At 36.2% G+C, this 19,831-nt stretch overlaps 1 protein-coding gene across 4 annotated transcripts in view; it reads right to left on the reverse strand.

Moving 5' to 3' along the window:
• The window catches only part of LOC132821155 (sodium/myo-inositol cotransporter-like), a 90,383-nt gene extending 70,869 nt beyond the window's left edge, over positions 1-19,514 (reverse strand). The window contains exons 1-2 of one of the 4 annotated variants that reach the window (XM_060833757.1): positions 8,347-10,700; positions 3,338-3,351 (exon numbers count right to left, since the gene is read on the reverse strand). In XM_060833757.1, coding sequence (XP_060689740.1) covers positions 3,338-3,351; positions 8,347-10,381 — 2,049 coding nt within the window. In that variant the 5' untranslated portion in view covers positions 10,382-10,700. Of the gene's footprint in view, positions 1-754; positions 10,701-11,257; positions 11,347-12,684; positions 12,902-19,430 lie in introns of those variants that run through there. The other 3 variants (XM_060833754.1, XM_060833755.1, XM_060833756.1) reach the window with 3 other exon arrangements.
• Between the last annotated feature and the right edge of the window lie 317 nt (positions 19,515-19,831).

Consider the following 19,831-nt stretch of genomic DNA (forward strand, 5'->3'; position numbering starts at 1 on the left):
GACCGTTCCCTGCACTAGTACGAAGACCTAAACACTGACACAGGCAGCATCTAGTTTTCTTTTTCCCCTACTTTGTTTACTCTATTACTACTGGATCATGGGCTCCTGTACATAGTCACAAGAATATTATGCACTGCAACACATGCTGAGCTCGGTTAAAATGTTGCATGTTTAGTTCATGCCATGAATTAATACAAAAGCAAACTTGTTCAGAACAGTACTGTTTCACTCAAAGCCCAGCCCAACCATAAATCCAGCAGTGATGCATCTGCTGAACTGTGGTGTGAGTTAAACTATATCTCCCTGGTGCTGCAGAATGACTTTGGATCCAGCAACAACCAGCTCAAGAACTTCTCTGTACTTCTGTGGCACCTGGTCAAAGTCCATGAGTGGTTCAAATAAAGAATTGGACATGTGAGAAAAAAAATGTATTGTTTTCACAAGGTATTTAAAAGTTTTAAACTTCAAATGTAAAGTAATATAATACATTAACTTTAAAGATTATATACAAAAAAAAATACTACACTGCTTTTCAGTTCTGTTTTTGTAGATATTTAGAGTCATTACACATTATACTGAAATTTAATGGAAAGTAGTAGCTTTGTTTCTGCTGGAAAACATTACCACCTCAGTAAATTTAGACAAGGAACAGTTGGAGGGATTGTGTGGAGCAAAACCTGACACGGATGATTAAGCCAAATTTACGGCATGCAATCCAACGAAGAATGAACAGTATCACTAGACAAGCAAAATATTCCTTTTATAACTTTTATTAGTTATTTGTTAAGTACATAAAATACTTTTAAAAAGTACAAGTTACACAATCACAGGTAAAAACAATATTTTTCTTGGTTAAGGCTAATTGACTTATATAGTTTGTGAATTACATAATCATAGGCTTCTTACAGGTGGACAAAAAAAATCTAAAACCAAATTGAATTCCTTTCTAATTATCCTACAAGAATAAAACTGCATTTCATCTAACTTGGTGTTTTAAACTTCTTCACTGTTCACATGACTCCCTTATTATAAAACAAACCACCACTTCCTAATGACATAACAAACCCTGCATTACTGTTTCTACACAAAATGCATAAAACTTCAACAAATAAATCTGGATGAACTTGACAAGGAAGACTGTATTCCCTGCAAGACTTTTCAATTACAACGTTTAACCCTGCTGGAGCTGTAGATTGGTTGGGTTAACAAACATTTTAAAACAACCTTGCCCCAGCTGCTTCACCCACCATTCTGGAATCACGTGATGTTGGAGGCTGAATGAATAGTTTCAAAATAAAAATCTCTATTTGGTACATCCTGTCAGACAGCGTCAACTTTAAAAATCCATCTAAGTTAGAGATGAATTGAGCAATAATCTAGACTCTAACATTAACTATCATTGTCAAATATTCTCATTTGTATACATTTGACTGAATGTTGAATGTTAAATGTTTCTGAATCAAAGACATACATCTTAATTTCCAAATCAAAGCACTTAAAACCCCCCACTTAAATGTTTTATAGCAATTTGCAAGATTAAACTAAACAAAGTTTTGAATTTTCAAATCATTGTGATACAAATTAACATTGAACGGTCCTGGTCTATAACCTTTAAATTCATTTCACTGTGAAGAACAAATTTTGAACGAGAATTCCCTACCTTATATTTCCTATACAGGTATTAATGGCCAAACAGGTGACAGCAAAATATAGTTTCAAAGCATAGCTAGCAACAACTGTCAAAAAAAAAGTCTGAAGAATTCACTTGGTATTTTCAATAGGAATCAGGAGAATGTTCTAGAGTTGATAAAATGTGTAGCTGAAAAGGCACAGCAGGTCCGACAGCATCAGAGGAGCAGGAAAATCGACATTTTAAGTCAGGACTCTTCATCAGAACATCAATGCTCTAGAGTTGCCTGAAATACTTACTGGTCATCTGCGCCAGGATAAATTTTTACAAATCCAGTATGTGAAGAATAATTAATACAGAAATTCCTATTACACCTTCAACATGCAAGTTTTCAACTTTCTATTGCAATTTTCAAATGTAATGGAGCAGACCTGGTAAGGTTTACAATATTAATGATGTTATGTCAGTTTTTAATTGCATAATTTCTGATAAGAAGTCATGTCACTTGTGTAACAGGTGGTTTGTTTTCTTGTCACTCTTAAAAAATGGGTGGTTTTGTTTAGAAAGATGTAAAAAGATGGAGTGCCTACAATTGGAATTATTTCTCTAATTGCAGTTTATATTTGGTAAGCCAAAATTGACAGAGGCGACATGGGTACGGGTAGCTGGGAAACAATCCACTATCACTACAAGCTTGAGCCATGTATCCAACATCTTTTGAAAGTCTTGCTTTATGGTTCTATCATGGCAGTACTGCCAATTAGGATAGCTTCAAGCTATCACACACTTTACAATTTGCGAACTATCCAAACTGATTACTGAAGATTAATCAGCTTGGATAGATCACAACTAAACAAGATTATCCAAATTTTAAATTAGCTTTGGTAATCTGTTAAAGCAAAATTGAAATCGTGGATAAAAATTAATTATCTCTACTCAACTACACAAGTGCAACATAGAATATTAAAATCTGAGTCACTATACCTTTCAATCACCTGAAATAACAGACACCACAAATGATTAGGAATGAAACAGGATCTATTTAAAGCTGATTCACTCATTCCAAACATAAGTTGGGCACTGCATCCTTTCAGCACTCACGAATAAGCAATTCAAATCTGCATTTTTATAAACTCTTTCCCAAAAATATCTTATTGTCCCTGATTTACAGCCTTCTTTTGTTTTAAAGTTTTATTCTATTTATACAATTGAATTATAAATTTAAAATGCTAATTTTTCAATACCCCATTTTCTGCATTCCCTCTAACAAAAGCATACATGTTCTCAGGTAAACGCTGCGTTGCGCCAGGATCAATGACCATAAAAAATACCAAAAAAAGTTTTAGCACAATACTTCAACATTAAACTTCTCACACAAAGCAGCACAATTAAGTAGCTGAACCAAGAGATTCAAAAATTGACAGATTTCAAATGATCTATTCATTACTGAAAACAATAATTTGCAACTTTGTCCAGTCCCAGCATTTCAACTGACCACTTTATTATGCTACATTTTCTAATCTCCTTTACAATTTGAATTCTGAAAAAGTAGTCCTGTTTTTTTTCTGAGAACCGTTTGTTGGAACAACTCCTTGCCCCTTGCTTTCCTTTGGATATTTCTCAATATTATTATTATAAATGCCATTCTTTCAATAGGACAGCAACTTCAAATTTATTAAGTGAGGACATGTATATAGCTTTTCTGACATCAGGATAATTTGCTTCAAGAAAACTTACACAGTAATTCCTTTCACAATGCCTCAGAGATCATCAACTTAAATTTGTTTGTAAAAACCTGTAGCAGAATTTCACCTGAAACCTTTGACTACAAACATATCAAATTCAATACCTCCAATTCACTGGCTAAAGCCATTTCAGAATTACTTTCCAGCCAATAAATACTTCAAGTACTGGTCCTTATTCAATAAAACGGAAAGCTAACTTATGAAAAGAACACTGCAGGTTTGTCTAAAATTTAGACAAGAATGTAAGGATACACAAATGGGAAAAACAGAAAGGAAAATAAGCAATAAATAGATTTCATCTTGTATTTATCCATTCTAATTAGATCCATACTATGAATTATGACGCGGAATACAAACTCAGTACTGTTTGATAAATGTTACACGGTACAAAATTTATAAGCTTGCAAATTGCAGTCAGTAACGAAAAAAAAGAGACAGCTGGAAACTGGGAAGCCTTCAGAAATAAGATAACTAGAGTTCAGAGACAGTACATTCCAGTTATAGTGAAAGGAAAGGCTGGTAGGTGTAGGGAATGCTGGATGACTAGAGAATTGAGGGTTTGGTTAAGAAAAAGGAAACATATCAGGTATAGACAGGATAGGTCGAATAAATCGTTAGCTGTGTATAAATGCAGTAGGAGTATACTTAAGAGGAAGATCAGGAGGGCAAAAAGGGGACATGAGATAGCTTTGGCAAATAGGGTTAAGAAGAATCCATAGGTTTTAAGGCAGCCTTTGTGTGGAGGTGCAGTAAGTGGGGGGAGATACTAAATGAGTACTTTGCATCAGTATTTACTGTGGAAAAGGACATGGAAGATATAGAATGTAGGGAAATAGATGGTGACATCTTGAAAAATATCCATATTACAGAGGAGGAAGTGTCGAGAACTGTGGAGGAAGCTAGGGAAGGGATTGCTGGGCCCCTTGCTGAGATATTTGTATCATTGACTGTCACAGGTGAGGTGCCGGAAGACCGGAGGTTGGCTAATGTGGTGTCACTATTTAAGAAAGATGTTAAGGACAAGCCCAGGGAGCCTGATGTCAGTGGTGGACAAGTTGTTGGAGGGAATCCTTAAACAGGAGTACATGTATTTGGAAAGCCAAGGACTGATTAGGGGTAGTCAGCATGGCTTTGTGCATGGGAAATCATGTCTCATTCCTGAAGAAGGGCTTATGCCCGAAACATCAATTCTCCTGCTCCTCAGATGCTGCCTGGCCTGCTGCGCTTTTCCAGCACCACACTTTGACTTCAGTAAGGTGCTCGACAAGGTTCCCCATGGGGGATTGGTTAGTAAAGTTAGATCCCAGGCAATACAGGGAGAACTAGCCATTTGGATACAGAACTGGCTCGAAAGTAGAAGACAGAGGGTAGTGGTGGAGGGTTGTTTTTCAGATTGGAGGCCTGTGACCAGTGGAGTGCCACAAGGATGGGTGCTGGGTCCACTACTTTTCCTCATTTATATAAATGATTTGGATATGAACATCGGAGCTATAGTTAGTAAGTTTGCAGATGACACCAAAATTGGAGGTGTAGTGAACAGTGAAGAAGGTTACCTCAGATTACAATGGGATCTCGATCAGATGGGCCAATGGGCTGAGGAGCGGCAGATGGAGTTTAATTTAGATAAATGCGAGGTGCTGCATTTTGGGAAAGCAAATCTTAGCAGGACTTGTACACTGAATGGTAAGGTCCTGGGAGTGTTGCTGAACAAAGACCTTGGAGTGCAGGTTCATAGCTCCTTGAACGTACAGTCAACAGGTAGATAGGATAGCGAAGGCGGCATTTGGTACATTTTCCTTTATTGGTCAGAGTATGGAGTACAGGACATTGGTTAGGCCACTTTTGGAATATTGCGCACAATTAGGGTCTCCTTCCTTTTGGAAGAATGTGGTAAAACTTGAAAGGATACAGAGAACATTTACAAGGATGTTGTCAGGGTAGGAGAGTTTGAGCTATAGGGTGTGGTGGAATAGGCGGAGGCCGTTTTCCCTGGAACATCGGAGGCTGAGGGGTGACTTTGTAGAGGTTTATAAAATCATGAGGGGCTTGGATAGGGTAAATAGACAAGGGTGAGGGAGTCAGAACTAGAGGGCATAGGTTTAGGGTAAGAGGGGAAAGATATTTTTTTTAAAAAAAAAGAGACCGAAGGGACAACTTTTTCATGCGGAGGGTGGTGCGTGTGTGGAATGGGCTGCCAGAGGTGGTGGTGGAGGCTGATACAATTCCAACATGTAAAAGACATCTGGATGGGGTATATGAATAGAAAGGGTTTGAAGGGATATGAGCCAGATGCTGGCAGGTGGGACTAGATTGGGGTGGGATATCTGGTTGGCATGGACGAATTGGACTGAAGGGTCTGTTTCAGTGCTCTATAAAAGTGTATCAACTAATGCAATATCCATTCTACTAAACAGACAGTGAAAAGCGTGACTTGTTTAAATAAACTGATTTTTCACTTTGAAAATGTAGTATTACAGGTACAGTAAAAATGTACAAGACGTTCATGTGTCACAAAATCACATCAGGCTCTATACACAAGTTCCAGAGCTGTGCATTCCTCTCCTAAAAATTACATAGGCCACATAAAAAAAAACAATTTACATACAAAGCTCAAGGAAAAATACTTCATTTGTAGAATTTGTCTCTGCATTTATTAAGCATTTCCCAAGTTAAAATTTGGAATTAAGAGCATCTGTCTTGAAATATTAAACCATTCTGCATCTGAGTTAAAAGTTAGTTCTTGGGCGAGCACTTTTTATATGTTTAAACTTTTGCAATTGGTCAACAGCACGTAAAGAAAAGCGAAGTAGATCAAGATGATCACTTGCAGTGGGTTCCTTTCCCAATTGAAAGTGTTGGTAGTTTGAATTTGAATATGTAATTAGGAAACTAGACACTAACTCACATCAATGGAGGAATGTCATGCTACATGAGAGAGAGCTTGGCACAATTTTTTTTCATACAGACATAAAATCAATTTGTCTACATACAAATTATTGTTCACTCTTCATGACTGTTTTATTTAAAGAATTTCTTACAATAACCTGCACTTGTGTTTTGATGCAATATAAACAGCTCATTCAAAAGAATATAAAAATCAAACTTTAGAATAAAATTGTAATTTTAAAAGCAAAATGACTGAGGAGAAAATAAGCACACAAAAACATAGGAAACCAAAAAGTGTGGTGGGAGAAAAACAGTTCTACAAGGATATTAGAATGATAAAGAAGCAGCTAACATTTTTCAAAAAAAAATGTAGGCCTCTTATTAGTTCAGGTTAGTACAGAGAATACTGACACCTAAAATTAACTTGGGAACATGTATGTGTCTGATTCCCCTCCATCCAATCATTATGCTTTACAAATTTTAAAAATTTCATGAGTACAAATATAGAATGGGGCTGGGGGAGGGGTTAAGAGCCAATTATGTTAACATAACAGTTTAATTATCACACCTACCCTACTTGCTCCACATAAGCTAAAAGAATTTAATTGCCACAACGCATATAGTTATCACTGAATACAACCAAAAGTAGACACTTACTTAATAAAGAAACAATACTTCTTATTTGATTTAGGCCAAAACAGGACTAACTTTATGAGGGTTAACAGGCTGATCATAACTATTACACATTAGCAAAACTTTTCATAAATTAAAATGTTAAGACTATGATCCTTGTGTTGGCCTACATGCTCAATGATATCTCAATGAATTTCTCGGAGTGCAGAAATTATAACAAATTGATTTAACATATACAAACATGTACAGCACAATTATATACTGGAAAAACAGGTATCCATCCACTAAATACAAAGTAATTGGCTCAACCTCCCTGCCCATTCCAGTAAATTCCTGATCCTATTATGCAAGATGATGTTCAACACAACTCAACTCCCACAGGGTGGATTAGAGATGTGAAGAAAAAAAACCTATTCCAAGACCACTGCTGCACACCTTTTCCCAGCTAACTCTGTGGAAGAGATCTGGAAGGAGGTCACCATCAACCAAAAACTACTGGGCAGCAAGTGTGGGAACAGGTGAATTGAGGATGGCGATAATTATGAGGGAAAAATAGTTAGGAGTGCAAAATTGAAGTGCTCTTACTTCTTATAAAATATTAAGTGTAGTAATTAATTCAGTCCATTCAACTACTTTTGGGACAAAAATATTTAAGTGCTCAGACATTTATAAGCATTTTATGATCAACAGATTAAAATTTCCCTTCTCCCATTTACACATTTGGTGATGTATTTGGGCAGAAAAATAACTTTAAAATAAATATTTCATAGATTTTTTTTTAATAAAATCAGTTGTAGCTTATCGTTCACAGAATAATTGCCAGAAAAGAAACAAAGTCATCTACTACATAAAAAATATTTAGTGACAAATTGTAAACCCCAAAATTAAGTTGGCCACAGACTTAATTCCAAAGGTTACAATATTTATTTTTCAGCCACGGATTCACACACTTAGCATAGTTTACTGGTCATGAGACACACTCTGATAACCCATAAGAGACCAGTGAGCCTCAATTGTGGACAGAGGTATATTGAACCATATAGTGACTTCATAAGTGAATTTAATCTTGGTCCTCTTCAGAAACTAACATGCACATTCCCAACAGCAGCTGCTAAACACCAGAGGCAGAACTACAATGTAGTTTGCCCCACCTTAATATAAGGCACTTTGGTTAATTTTACCATATATGTTCTGCATCACAAGATCAGACTGGCAGAGTGAAATGGACTTTTAGTTAACCTCCCTCCCTCACCAACTCTTTTTACCATAACTTCTTTATAAAGTTATCTACCTGTGCCAAAAAAAGGAAATTTAAAAGAAAATACTTCAAAAACAAAAAAAAATTACTTAAATTTTCAGGCTGATTTTACAAAGAGAAATAAAGGTACATGGATATGCCACAAGATAATACAAATAGAAGTCCAGTATTTAACAATACTTTAATCTTCCGACTTTCTTGTAGCATTTGTATGCAAATCATTTCATCTTCTACAGAAACTCTTGCTACTGGATTCTTCACATCATAATTTTTTAGTCCACAAAGGCAGTCAAAAAATTTCCACCATTTGTTTCTTTCCAGTTCTGGTTCCTCTTTGGTTTCTGGGTCCACAACAACTGTTTGTCCATTTGTGTAATGATCATTCACTGTTTGTCCCTCTGAGATGACTGGCGAATTCAAAGATTTGGAATCATCGCTTTCAGGTGTTAAAAGAACTAATTCGATTCCATCGGTGTCCTTTTTATGAGCACTTGTGGTATGGCCATTGCATTCAGCTATAGTTTGATCTGTTAATTTATCACATTCTTCTTTTTGAGAGCTTTTTATAGTGTCCAAGTCTTTTAATGCCCAGAACATGGTACTAGAAGTAAATGTCCTGGGAAGAGCAGGGGTCAGCAGACTTACTACAATGGCCGTAATGACAGTGGTCCAAAACAGAAAAGTTGACACGTACATATAGTGAATATTTCTGATAAAACTTGGTCTGGTATCAACTTGGTCACAGTCTGGTGCTTGATAAATAAAAGCAAGAATCAAGCGTATAATTCCCAAAATGGATCCAACCAATCCTCCATAGAAAGCACCCTTCTCATTGCAGCGCTTCCAGAAAATACCAAGGAGGAAGAGGGCTGCTACTGGTGGAGTGAGATAATTTGCAACCTCTTGAATGTAAAGATACATTTGGCCTCCCTGCATCTCTACAATTACAGGAACCCAGGCAATGCTTACAGCTACCATGAAGACAACAAACAGACGACCTACTATCATCAGTTCACGAGAGCTGGCAGCCTTTCGAAGATGTTTGTAAATATCCAGGGTAAATATGGTGCTGGCACTATTGAATATAGAATCCAAATCACTCATTAATGCTGCTATCATGACTGACATCATTAAGCCACGAAGGCCTGCGGGCAAGATTCCCAATACAAGTCGTGGATAGGCAATGTTTGAGCAACCTGCTCTGCTACCACATACTTGCATACAATGCTCCGGATTAATGCAAATAACCTCATCAGTAAAGAGAACTCTGGAAATCATACCAGGTACGACTATGATAAACATGGGCAAGAGTTTCAGAAAACCAGCCATTAGGGTAGCTCCTTTGGCATGAGCAATGTTCTTTGCTGCCAAGACACGCTGTACAATGACTTGATCAGCACACCAATACCAAGCTGAGACTGGCGTTTGACCAAACAGGAAGCCAGGCCAAGGAATATCCTCATCAGACGGCTCACGTAACATCTTGAGAGCATCATCTTTTGGGTGAATGCGGCAAGTGTTTGTAGAACTTAGGTTGAAGGAGGCTAGAACTGTTGTAACATTTGGTGAGGCCAACATGTATCTCTGTTTCAACTCCTCAAAACCTCCCACCTTGACCATTCCAACAACCATCAATGTTAAAGCTCCACCAATCATAAGAATTGCTTGTAGGGCATCTGTGTAGATGACAGCCACAAGTCCGCCTGTAACAGTTAACACTGCAGTCAACCCAATTAAGATGATGATAGAGAGATATAGGTCCCAGCCGAGTGAGGCCCGGATAAACAATGCACCAGCGTACAGGTCAACAGAAAGCTTTGTGAAAACATACAATGTCAAAAACAATAAAGCAAAATAGACTTTTATTCTGTTACCACCGTAACGTTTTGAAAGGTATTGTGGCATGGTGAACACACCAGACCTGATGTAGACAGGGATGAAAACCCAACCTAGTAACTGTAAAAGCAACACTGCATTGAACTCCCAAGCTCCTACTGCAAATCCACTGGCAGCTCCAGATCCTGCTAACCCAATAAAGTGTTCACTGCCAATATTGCTCACAAACAATGAAGCACCTATTGCTATCCAGGTCATGGTGCGTCCTGCAAGAAAGTATCCACTCACAGTACTTCTGTTGGACTTCCACATTGCAAAAAAACCAATGCACATTACAAGGACAAAATAAAGTGCTACAACAGCTAGATCAGCTGGTTCCATAAAGCCAAACATTTTTATAAAATGTTTGCGATTCAATTAACAGAGTAAGATATCCAATGACCAGGCACGTTAAGATTGCTAATGAAGTAGGGAAAAAAAAACTGTATGGAGTGATAAATATTTGTCCTTTGGTTTGCTGCCTTGGTTGAAACTGTAGGATTCCAGTTGTCAGGTACTGGGATGCCAAATACTATTTATCTTGTTTACTTCACTTCTGACTATTTCTCATGCTCTTTTTAGTAGCATTCCTCAAGACTGTCACAGCTTAATTTGTTGGTGTTGAATTTCTTAGCTGTTGCTGACAGGTCTAGTAAGGCCTAGAGTTACACTCCTGCAAGACAGCAAAGACAAAAGACAAAAGAGGATATTAGAATTGCACTTTTTAAATCAACTTCAATTCTGAAAAAAAAACATGGTGCAAATTTTCTCAATGGCTAAAAATTAATATATGCAAGTGAGCATGTCAAAAGATCAGATTTCTATTATAATAAGAAAAAGGCAGAAGAGGTGACTGCAGGCTTGTGATCAATATTACTGATCACTAACTCCATCAACTCCATAAGCCAACCTTGCACATGAATCAGGGGGTGTGAGGGCAAGCATTCTCAAGTGGCATAATTAAAGTGAGATCAGATAGAAAAATCAAAAGAAATGGAAGTACATAGATGGTAATTTGAAGGTATATTATTTTTATACAAAACAAACTAAGTGGTACCAATCCCATACTCAAGTACCACAAACCTGGGCTATGAAAGCTCCAATAAATTAGTTTGTTTTGGGAAAACGTTAAAGGCATTTTCAGCAAACCATTGGCTCCTGAAGCATGCTCTTTAAATGCAACAAATTTGATCCATACAATTCCTCAACACCAAATTCAGGTGAACTTACCAGTGTGGATTTAGTGGAAAGTTGTAGAGATTGACATGCATGGAGCATGCATGTGAAGCAGTCCATAATCAATGCATAGGAAAAAAAAGTCAAAACATTCAAAAAGGTAGTTTGATGCCAGATGTTTGAAAACTAACAAGATAAGTTAGAAAGTGTAACATTTAAAAAACATCCTTCTTTATAATAAAAAAAGAAAGTTTCATTGGTGGCACGTAAATGCATACCACTAAAATTTTAAAAGATCTTATGAACACATTAATTGCTGAAACTGCTCAAACAGAAAGAAAAATATATGGTACTGGACAAATATATTTGGGGGAAATTAAGTAATTAATCTGTTTTGCCTCTCTAAAATACCATGGATTTTCAGTCCATAATAATTCTGGAGCATTTCAGGAAGTAAAGATTTTTTAAAAAACACACAAAAAGTAAGCAGCTTATATTTAGCATTGTAAGGCCTTTCGCAAGCATTAAACTGTTAAATACTCAGTATCTTGATAAAAAATAATTGAATGCCATGTACAGCTGACATCTGTGACACCAGAAAATACTTAAATTTAGGCTGACTCTGCAAAACAAAGTTTAACACACAAGTCAAAAATATGGTAAGTGGCTGTATCTTAAAACTGAAAACATGGTTACAAATAAAAGAGTCAAGTAGAAATCTGAAGAAAAAAAGTGGGAAAAGATGTCACCCTGATCAATGCATTTATAACACGGTAGTAGAGAGGCAAAAAAAAAGGAAGCTCATTGATTGCAAACAGGGAAATGGAATGGAAATTTGTACAGTGATGCAACAGTCAACATTTAATCCCCGAGCTGCAATAAATTAGCTAAGATAATAAATTATCCAACAGTTTGGGTACTACAGTTAACCTCAATGTCCTTGACCTTTGGTAGGGTGCAGAAGAAAAACAATGAACCAAAATTCCAATTCCTGATAATCATTATCTAATGATCCCATGTTAAAAAAAATGTGAAAGTTCAATCGGAGGCAAGATGAGGTCAGCAATTGATTCAGTAGAGATGACACCCTAGATAGCAATCAGAAAACAGTTGGTCTGCCTCCCTGTCCCCACCTTGACAACATGGAGGCCAACTGTAGTGCATCACCCTCACCCGAAATAAAAGGAGCTGACTCAGACCAACGATCTGGGAACTTGCAAGCTGTACAGTTCAGAACATCTTGAATTCACCAAGTCAAGAATCAACTCTATAATCTTAATATGATGTAGCCAATTACAAATAGGATGATTATATGAATTAAGGTTGCTTCAAAATATTTTAAAGAGGTAATAAAAAAATGCTGTGGTAATTATATAGTAGATACTTAGATGTAAAAACCTCAACATTTCAAAGTGCATTTGTAATAAAAGTTTACTATAACTGAATGTACTAGTAAATGGTTAGAAGATATATCTACTCACGTATGCAGAAAGGAGAAACCACGGGTTTTCCAAAAGATTTGCACTTGAGGTTCACGTGAAGCACATGAATGGTGCAGGTATCCTAAGCTTACAGCTGCACTGTAAGTACCATTGACAGCAATGCACCTTTAACAGAAGTGCTGGAGTAATTGCATTCAAAAGGCTAAATGATCCAATACTACCATCAAATCTAGCGAACGTATCATATCTCTATTTTATAGTTTTCTACATAGTTATAGTCACACCCTTATAGTTAAAGGACAGAACCATGCATTAAATTGTAACTTACACACCAAATTTCAGAATTTCTCCCTAATCACTATTTACATTTGTATCCTTAAAATATATTGCTATCAGTACTTTGGAATGTTAGTTCAAAATTTTCAAACTGTAGCCAATCTCGGCTCTGAGAACATCGCCGTATAAGATTATTTCTTTTTTCAAAATGGCTATATAGTTGGCGATAAATCAATCCCCTACCATACATCTCCAGTTCATAGTTATGGAGTGTATACAAACTTCATGACATTCTGCTATTGCACTGTATATTTTATTGCACGTTTCCAGCAATTTATATTGCTAATTCTTTAATACAAGACACATGAATAATAATTGTGCATTAAATTCCAATAGTACATCAACAACATGCTGCACAAAACTGGCAAAATTTTAAAACATTCAGATTTGATACTGGAAAGTTTGTTTCATCCTCCACTGTTTATCAAACTTTTTAGGGTCCTTTGCACATTCCTCAACACCAAAAAAAATGCTGTCTATATTTTGCAATTCGAATAATAGTGAGGCTTAGCACTCACCAGTATAAAAAGGAGTAAAACAGACAGCCACTTCCAATATCTACATGTGCAAGTTGCTTAATAACAACGTAGGTAACTGGGCTATCTTTTTTCTAGACTGTTCCTGGCTTTTCTACAATGATACAACGGTATCTGGCCAAGGGATTCATCATTCAAAAAGTTGTGGTACTTACCCAGTATACATAACATTTCCGTTCATGTGCAATTGTTTTTAAAAGAAGATGTGGAGTCTCATTCCGTGAGATTTTCTTAAAAACTCCAAAATTAGGTAAAAGTTTGTTTTCACTTTTTCTTTCTGTCCAGTCACCTCTTTTTCAATTTCATCTTTCTTTTTAAGAAAGTTTACTGGAGTGCTGAAATCAATTTTGGGCACCACTTTAGGAAGAGCACAAGAACTTTGAAGAGTGTGAAGAGATTTGCTGGAATGGCACCCAAGATACGGAAATTCAATTACGTAGAGAAACAGGGATTATTGTCCTTAGAGAACAGACAGATAAACAGACTTGAACGGGTCTTCAAAATTAAAATAATTATTTGGGGAGAAAAGATTGCCACTGGTAAAAGGGTCAGTTACCAGAAGAAACAGACTTATAAAAAGTGAGAAAAGAATCAGAAAGTCAAAGAACTATTATGAAAATTAAGATTAGAGTACACATTGAGGAAGGATGGTAGAAGCAGCAATATGCAAAAGGAAATTGGATCAGCATTCGAATAAAAATAAAGATCGTATGATCATAAAGAGCCATGAAATGAGACAAACAAAGTAATTCTTTCATGGACAAAATAAGCTGAATGACAACCTTCTCTTGTACAGGTACTTCGGTATGTCTGAGGTAGCTGGATTGAACCCAGACCTTTTGACCAAGATGTCAGGGCACTAACACTGTACCACAAAAGTTACCCACCCACCCCCATTCCTGATGCAATATTATAATCTCAGACAGGGTGCACAACTGCTCAAAAATAACTTAAATTTCTTCCATCTATTTCAATGAGACAGTAGAGTCTTTTCTCAGTCCTTCAAAAGTGCTTTCTTAGAATTATTTTCAATAGCTTGCTTTTACTTCATTAGTTGGCTTCTCCATCGTTACCAAACTAAAACAGAAGATTTAATATAATCCAAAAAGTCATCCTAAGAACTATGGTGCCCATATTAAACATCTCACTTTTCCCATAAATCAAAATTTGTTGAAAGACTCAAATACCTTGGTCAGAAAAGGAAATTCTTGCACATGCTCGGGCAGCCTATGAGAAAAAAGCTCATTATCAGATAGGTGCTAATTTCTTAACTTAATATTTCTAGTTGGTCAATGGATGGTGATTTATCATTTTAAATGATTACTTAAAAATTCCAAATATATAATTTTAAATATTCTAATTTGTCTCTACATTCTTCTTAAATTTAAACCAAAGGCCCCTTTATCAGTTCCAAAGGCTTCCAAATCTATTAGATACTTTACAACTTCTTCCCATCACTACAACTTTTATCCACCCAATTCCACCCTTTTTACAGTCATCTCACCTATAAAATCTGTTTTCTTTAAATAACTATGGAATTTGATTGACCGGTTTCCTACTTTGACCATATCACACAATATCGGCTTTGTTCCTGAGTATTAGTTTCTCAATTTAAAAAAGCTGACTGCCAAATAATTAAAAAACTAAAAATTTTTAGAAAACTTGAGAACTATTTTCCCAGCTTGAAATCCCCACTGTCTGGAAATGTTATACTTTAACAATTATATTCTATCACATATACCATCTAGGAAATGCAGTTAAACTGCACACAGTTGCAGTGTGCCAAGCTCACCTACCTGCAGTACTGCAGCAGATATTGCAGACAGAATGTCAACACTTATGCAATAAAGCAAGAGCCAAGTTAAAAGTTCCATAAGTATTTTGTCCTCTCATAAATAGTCCCTTGCCAGGCAGGTCTTCCTGATAACTCAAAATTGATTAGTAAGCATTCCTTGCCCATTCAAACTATGACAACACTTCAGCAATAACTGTCTATATCTTTCATCGTTACCAGAACCCACTGCTCTACTGACGTGGAAGTCAGTAAAACACTAATACAACTAGGAAGCAACCAAGAATGAATGACGAATCAGTACCGTAGTAGAAGTTTAAAAAAATCATCTCATGTACGCCATGAAATATTTAGTTAATCTTTAATAAATGTTCCTAAGCTAATAGGGATTTTGCAAAAAAATACATATACAGTCTCAATGGATTTATTTCTATGCTCTAGATGATGTTACTCATGCTAGTGAAGATAGATAATAAAGAAAGCCACAAGAAATACTGTTGGAGAACATTGAATATTTTGCTTGTTATCATCTTCTATGACAGTACCTTATAGTTAACCATAACATAACTTTATACTACAAATGTAGCATAGAGTTCATCCTACATACTACAAAAGCCTTTACATTTATTAGGTTCTACAAAATGCTCTCCAGTTCTATAAAACCTAAACCAACAGAAATACAGTCACTAGAGAACATAGAATTATAATTTAAATTGAAATTATGTGCCATTTTTAATTATGACCAGGTTGTGTTCTTCCAGATTCTCATTTCTTGTGAAAACAAATAGCATTATTGTTCTATTCAGATTAGAAATAAGTTTATGTTTGTTATGAGAAGTTAATGAAAGCAGCAATTTATTAATTAAGTGAATGTTTTAATTGAACTATTGCTTTTAGTAATTCCCAAGTTTCAATGCAGTTTTTAAGCCTTGGAAATTAAAAGAAATAGGTTCTCAACTTATTGGATCGCTCTTTGAACTCCTTACAAGATTACATTATAAAATTGGGGGCTTGTCACCATATTCAGCAAGATGGAATGCATAGGCTGGACAGGTATCCAGAGAATTATTCATATCAAATTCTCATGCATTGTGAAAGACAAACCCGTAAACACACCTCCCATCCCATTCCAAGGATTCTAATTTTGACTCCAAGCCAGCTCTCAACTTTATTGTGCACTGGAATTTTCAGCACTTGTTAACAGTCTTACTAAAAAAAACTTACTGATATCAAATCTAATTTCCTATACTCAAAAGGAGGGATCACAGTTGGAAGCAAGAGTACAAAAACAAAAGCGAGAATATATCTTAAAATGGTGTGAATCAAGGAACTGTAGGTGGCCAGAGTTTTAGGAGTCCAAGGGCTACAAAAAAGCCAGTACATGTATAGGAAAAGTAAAAGGGAGCTTGCCTGGACCTCATGGGGATTAGAGGACAGTGGTAAAGAAGTTATTATTAAGCTTTATAGTGCTTTCAGGAGTATACAGGAGCATAGTTGGTTAAAAAAAAGAGCAGGTTGCATTAACTTGGTATATATTCACTTGTATTGAAGACTGAGGGTCAAACAACTCATTTTAAAATATGTTAAAAGGATTTAATAGAGGATTATGTTTCTCCATATACATCCAAACAGAGGGAGAATAGCATGAAAATGATCTTTAAATTGAGTTGGGTGTTCAAGAACAAAAAAGGAGAAAAAAAAGGTAGTAGAAATCTACTACCACCTTGGGACAAACACCGTTTTAAGATTGGCAGACAGATTTTTTTGTTAGATGAAATATTGTGAAAAGATGGTTAAATGGAACTGAAGCACAGATCAGCCCAAGAGCAATATTTTTGCTTAGTTTTCAGATTAATTTCTGAAGCTCAATTAATCAGGAATAATACATATTTACTGTGCAGGAGACTTGGATGAGTGGAAAACAGATGCACCAAAAATGTTCTCTCGTGAATGTGGTAGTTATTTTCTAAAAAAACTGTAATCCCTCCAGTCCAGAAATGTACTGCTCAGAAACCAGTTATGTTCAGCATCCACATCATTTTAGTACACTACTGAAATAACAGAACATTGAAGATTTAACATCTATATAGAAAATATTTTTATAATTACTTTATACTGTTTCAGGTAGTTATATCTAGTGTTTGCTGATTCACACATGATTAACTTCGTTCAGCAACCATGTCAACCATTTTGTAGTGTAAATTTCTGTATTTGTTTGAAATTTGATAATCTTTCATACGCCCCGATGATAGCAAGACAAAAAGCTTCATCCACATGGCTTCTTTTCAGTGATATTCTATAATCCAGAAAATTCCAAAATCTAGAACTAAACTGGTCCCAAGCATTCTGAACTGGGGAGGTCACTGTACATTAAAATGCAAACAGTGAACCTTGAGATAACAGATTTACTTATTTCCTATTCAAATATGTTAACATAAAAGGAATATAATATTAAGTAGCTTTCTTTTCCAACTAGATTTAATGCAACAATAATAACTTACAACCCACGTTAAAGATCAGAGTAAATGTTTTAAAAACTTGCCAACTAATGCAGCACTCACCTGTTCAAAGATTTCAAGTAAAGGAGAGTAGATTCCTACTCAAAGGATTGATTCTAGTACTGTCAAAATATCATTTTTTGAAATCATCACCTCATAAAGTTAGAACCCCAAAAGGCTTTTTTGGCAGGTGTACCAACGCATGACAGCATGGGGGAACCAAGTTTTATAGTGAAAAGTCAGATTGACTTACCATGCGATTAATACAAAACAATTAGAGTAAAAATAGGCTTTTGGGGACATGTATGCAGTCAACTCTCCAAAATTAAAGTCAGCAACTCTTGTAACAAAGTGACAAATTTACCTTCATAATTACTATATACCGCAGATTAGAAGTTTGTTTCGCAGATCTATTTTGGAAAGTGTCCAACATCATAACTTTCCAAATAATTTAGCAGTTTTAGTCACTAGCTGCAAAATGCAATTCATAACATGGACTGTAGACTTTACTGATTAAAATTGGACGCTAAAATTCTTCAAATCAATGTCAAGTTGGTTTTAAAACTGTAAATGAATGTGAAACACGTTCTTTGGTTTTTAAATCCCACTGATACTCAACTGGTTCATGATTTATAGACATTGGATGGATTGTGCCAAGATGAAAAAGATCAAGGTTCCACCATAGGTAATCACTAATTAACCTACCTTCTGCACAGCAACAAGATAAAAGCTCAACTGTAAACCAAAAGTTTATCACAACAGGGAAAACTAGAACTGTGGAAGCAAGATTGCGTAGTTGACCCAACACATTATTCCAAATAGTTTTAAACACCTTTATTTAATTACTAAATATTTCTTACACTACATAATTGCACAACTAAATTAACTGTTGGCATTAGTTAAACTAAGAAAAGTATCATTATCCCGTTGATTTTGCCCTCTTCATTGTTAATATGATTTGATTGTAAATTTGTAAGATATAACAAGATAACGCGAACAAATTAACTCAATGTCTAACATTACTGAATAACTATAGTCAACTTAAAGTCAGTATTTCACGCGTTTAAATGCATTGCAGAAAGATACCCATCATTTTATCCCGTTAACCAAAGAACTGTTAAGTATAGAGCAGTCCTAAACTTCTGTTCGGGGGTGGGGGCAGTGTCTCATCCAAGCGTCTCCAAAACCCTAACAACCAGACTTGGCCAGGTAGGGGGCACTGATTTGAAAGAGGTGCGGTGGTCAGCTTTAGTTTTCATTCTCCAAACAGCCGAAGCCCACTCGGCTTCTTCAACTAACGTTTCTCTCGCTCTCAGCGACTCTCTCCAGAAAAAAAAATCAGCAAACCCGCAGCACCAGTCAGGCCTCAAAAAAAACCAATCGACTCTTTGGTTAGAAAAGAGAACAAAATGCACTATCCTGATACCACGTGAATAAAAACATTTTTTTGTTGTTTTTTAAAGAGAATAGGTAATGTAGAGGAGGAAATCACTGTCGTTTCCCGCCAGCCTGTTTAACGAGGATTTCCACCTCGCCGCTGGTTTGCCCATGAAGCGGGAAGATGGCGACTGTTTTATTTTTCACTCGTTCTTTCTTTTCGTTTTTGTTTTGGTCAACACTCACCCGCTGCATAGCCTTCAGAATCAATGCAAGCTCATATCTGGGCATGTTGTTATGATCCTGCGGTGATTATTCTCCCGCGTGTTCGTTTATATGTAGATTTGGCCTCCCGTATCCCCGCCTCTAAAGCAGTTTCTTCCAGTCCCTGCCCCCTCCTGCTGAGCACCATGGGGCCCACTGCCTTTTAAAGGCGCACGCACCCGCACAATCTTAAAGGTGCAGGCGCCATTCTTTGCAGATCTTTTCCCCGCTTTGAAAATTGATTTTTGGCGAACATTATTTGTGCAAACACAGGCAAGCTCAAGTAACCCAATTAAATGGCAATTCTTCTAAAGGAAAGGAAGACTTACATTTATGTAGCACATTTTACCAACAACCCAGCTTCTCAAAGACCTTAAATTTAC

This window comes from Hemiscyllium ocellatum, chromosome 12, assembly GCF_020745735.1.
Source record: "Hemiscyllium ocellatum isolate sHemOce1 chromosome 12, sHemOce1.pat.X.cur, whole genome shotgun sequence".
Taxonomy (NCBI): domain Eukaryota; kingdom Metazoa; phylum Chordata; class Chondrichthyes; order Orectolobiformes; family Hemiscylliidae; genus Hemiscyllium; species Hemiscyllium ocellatum.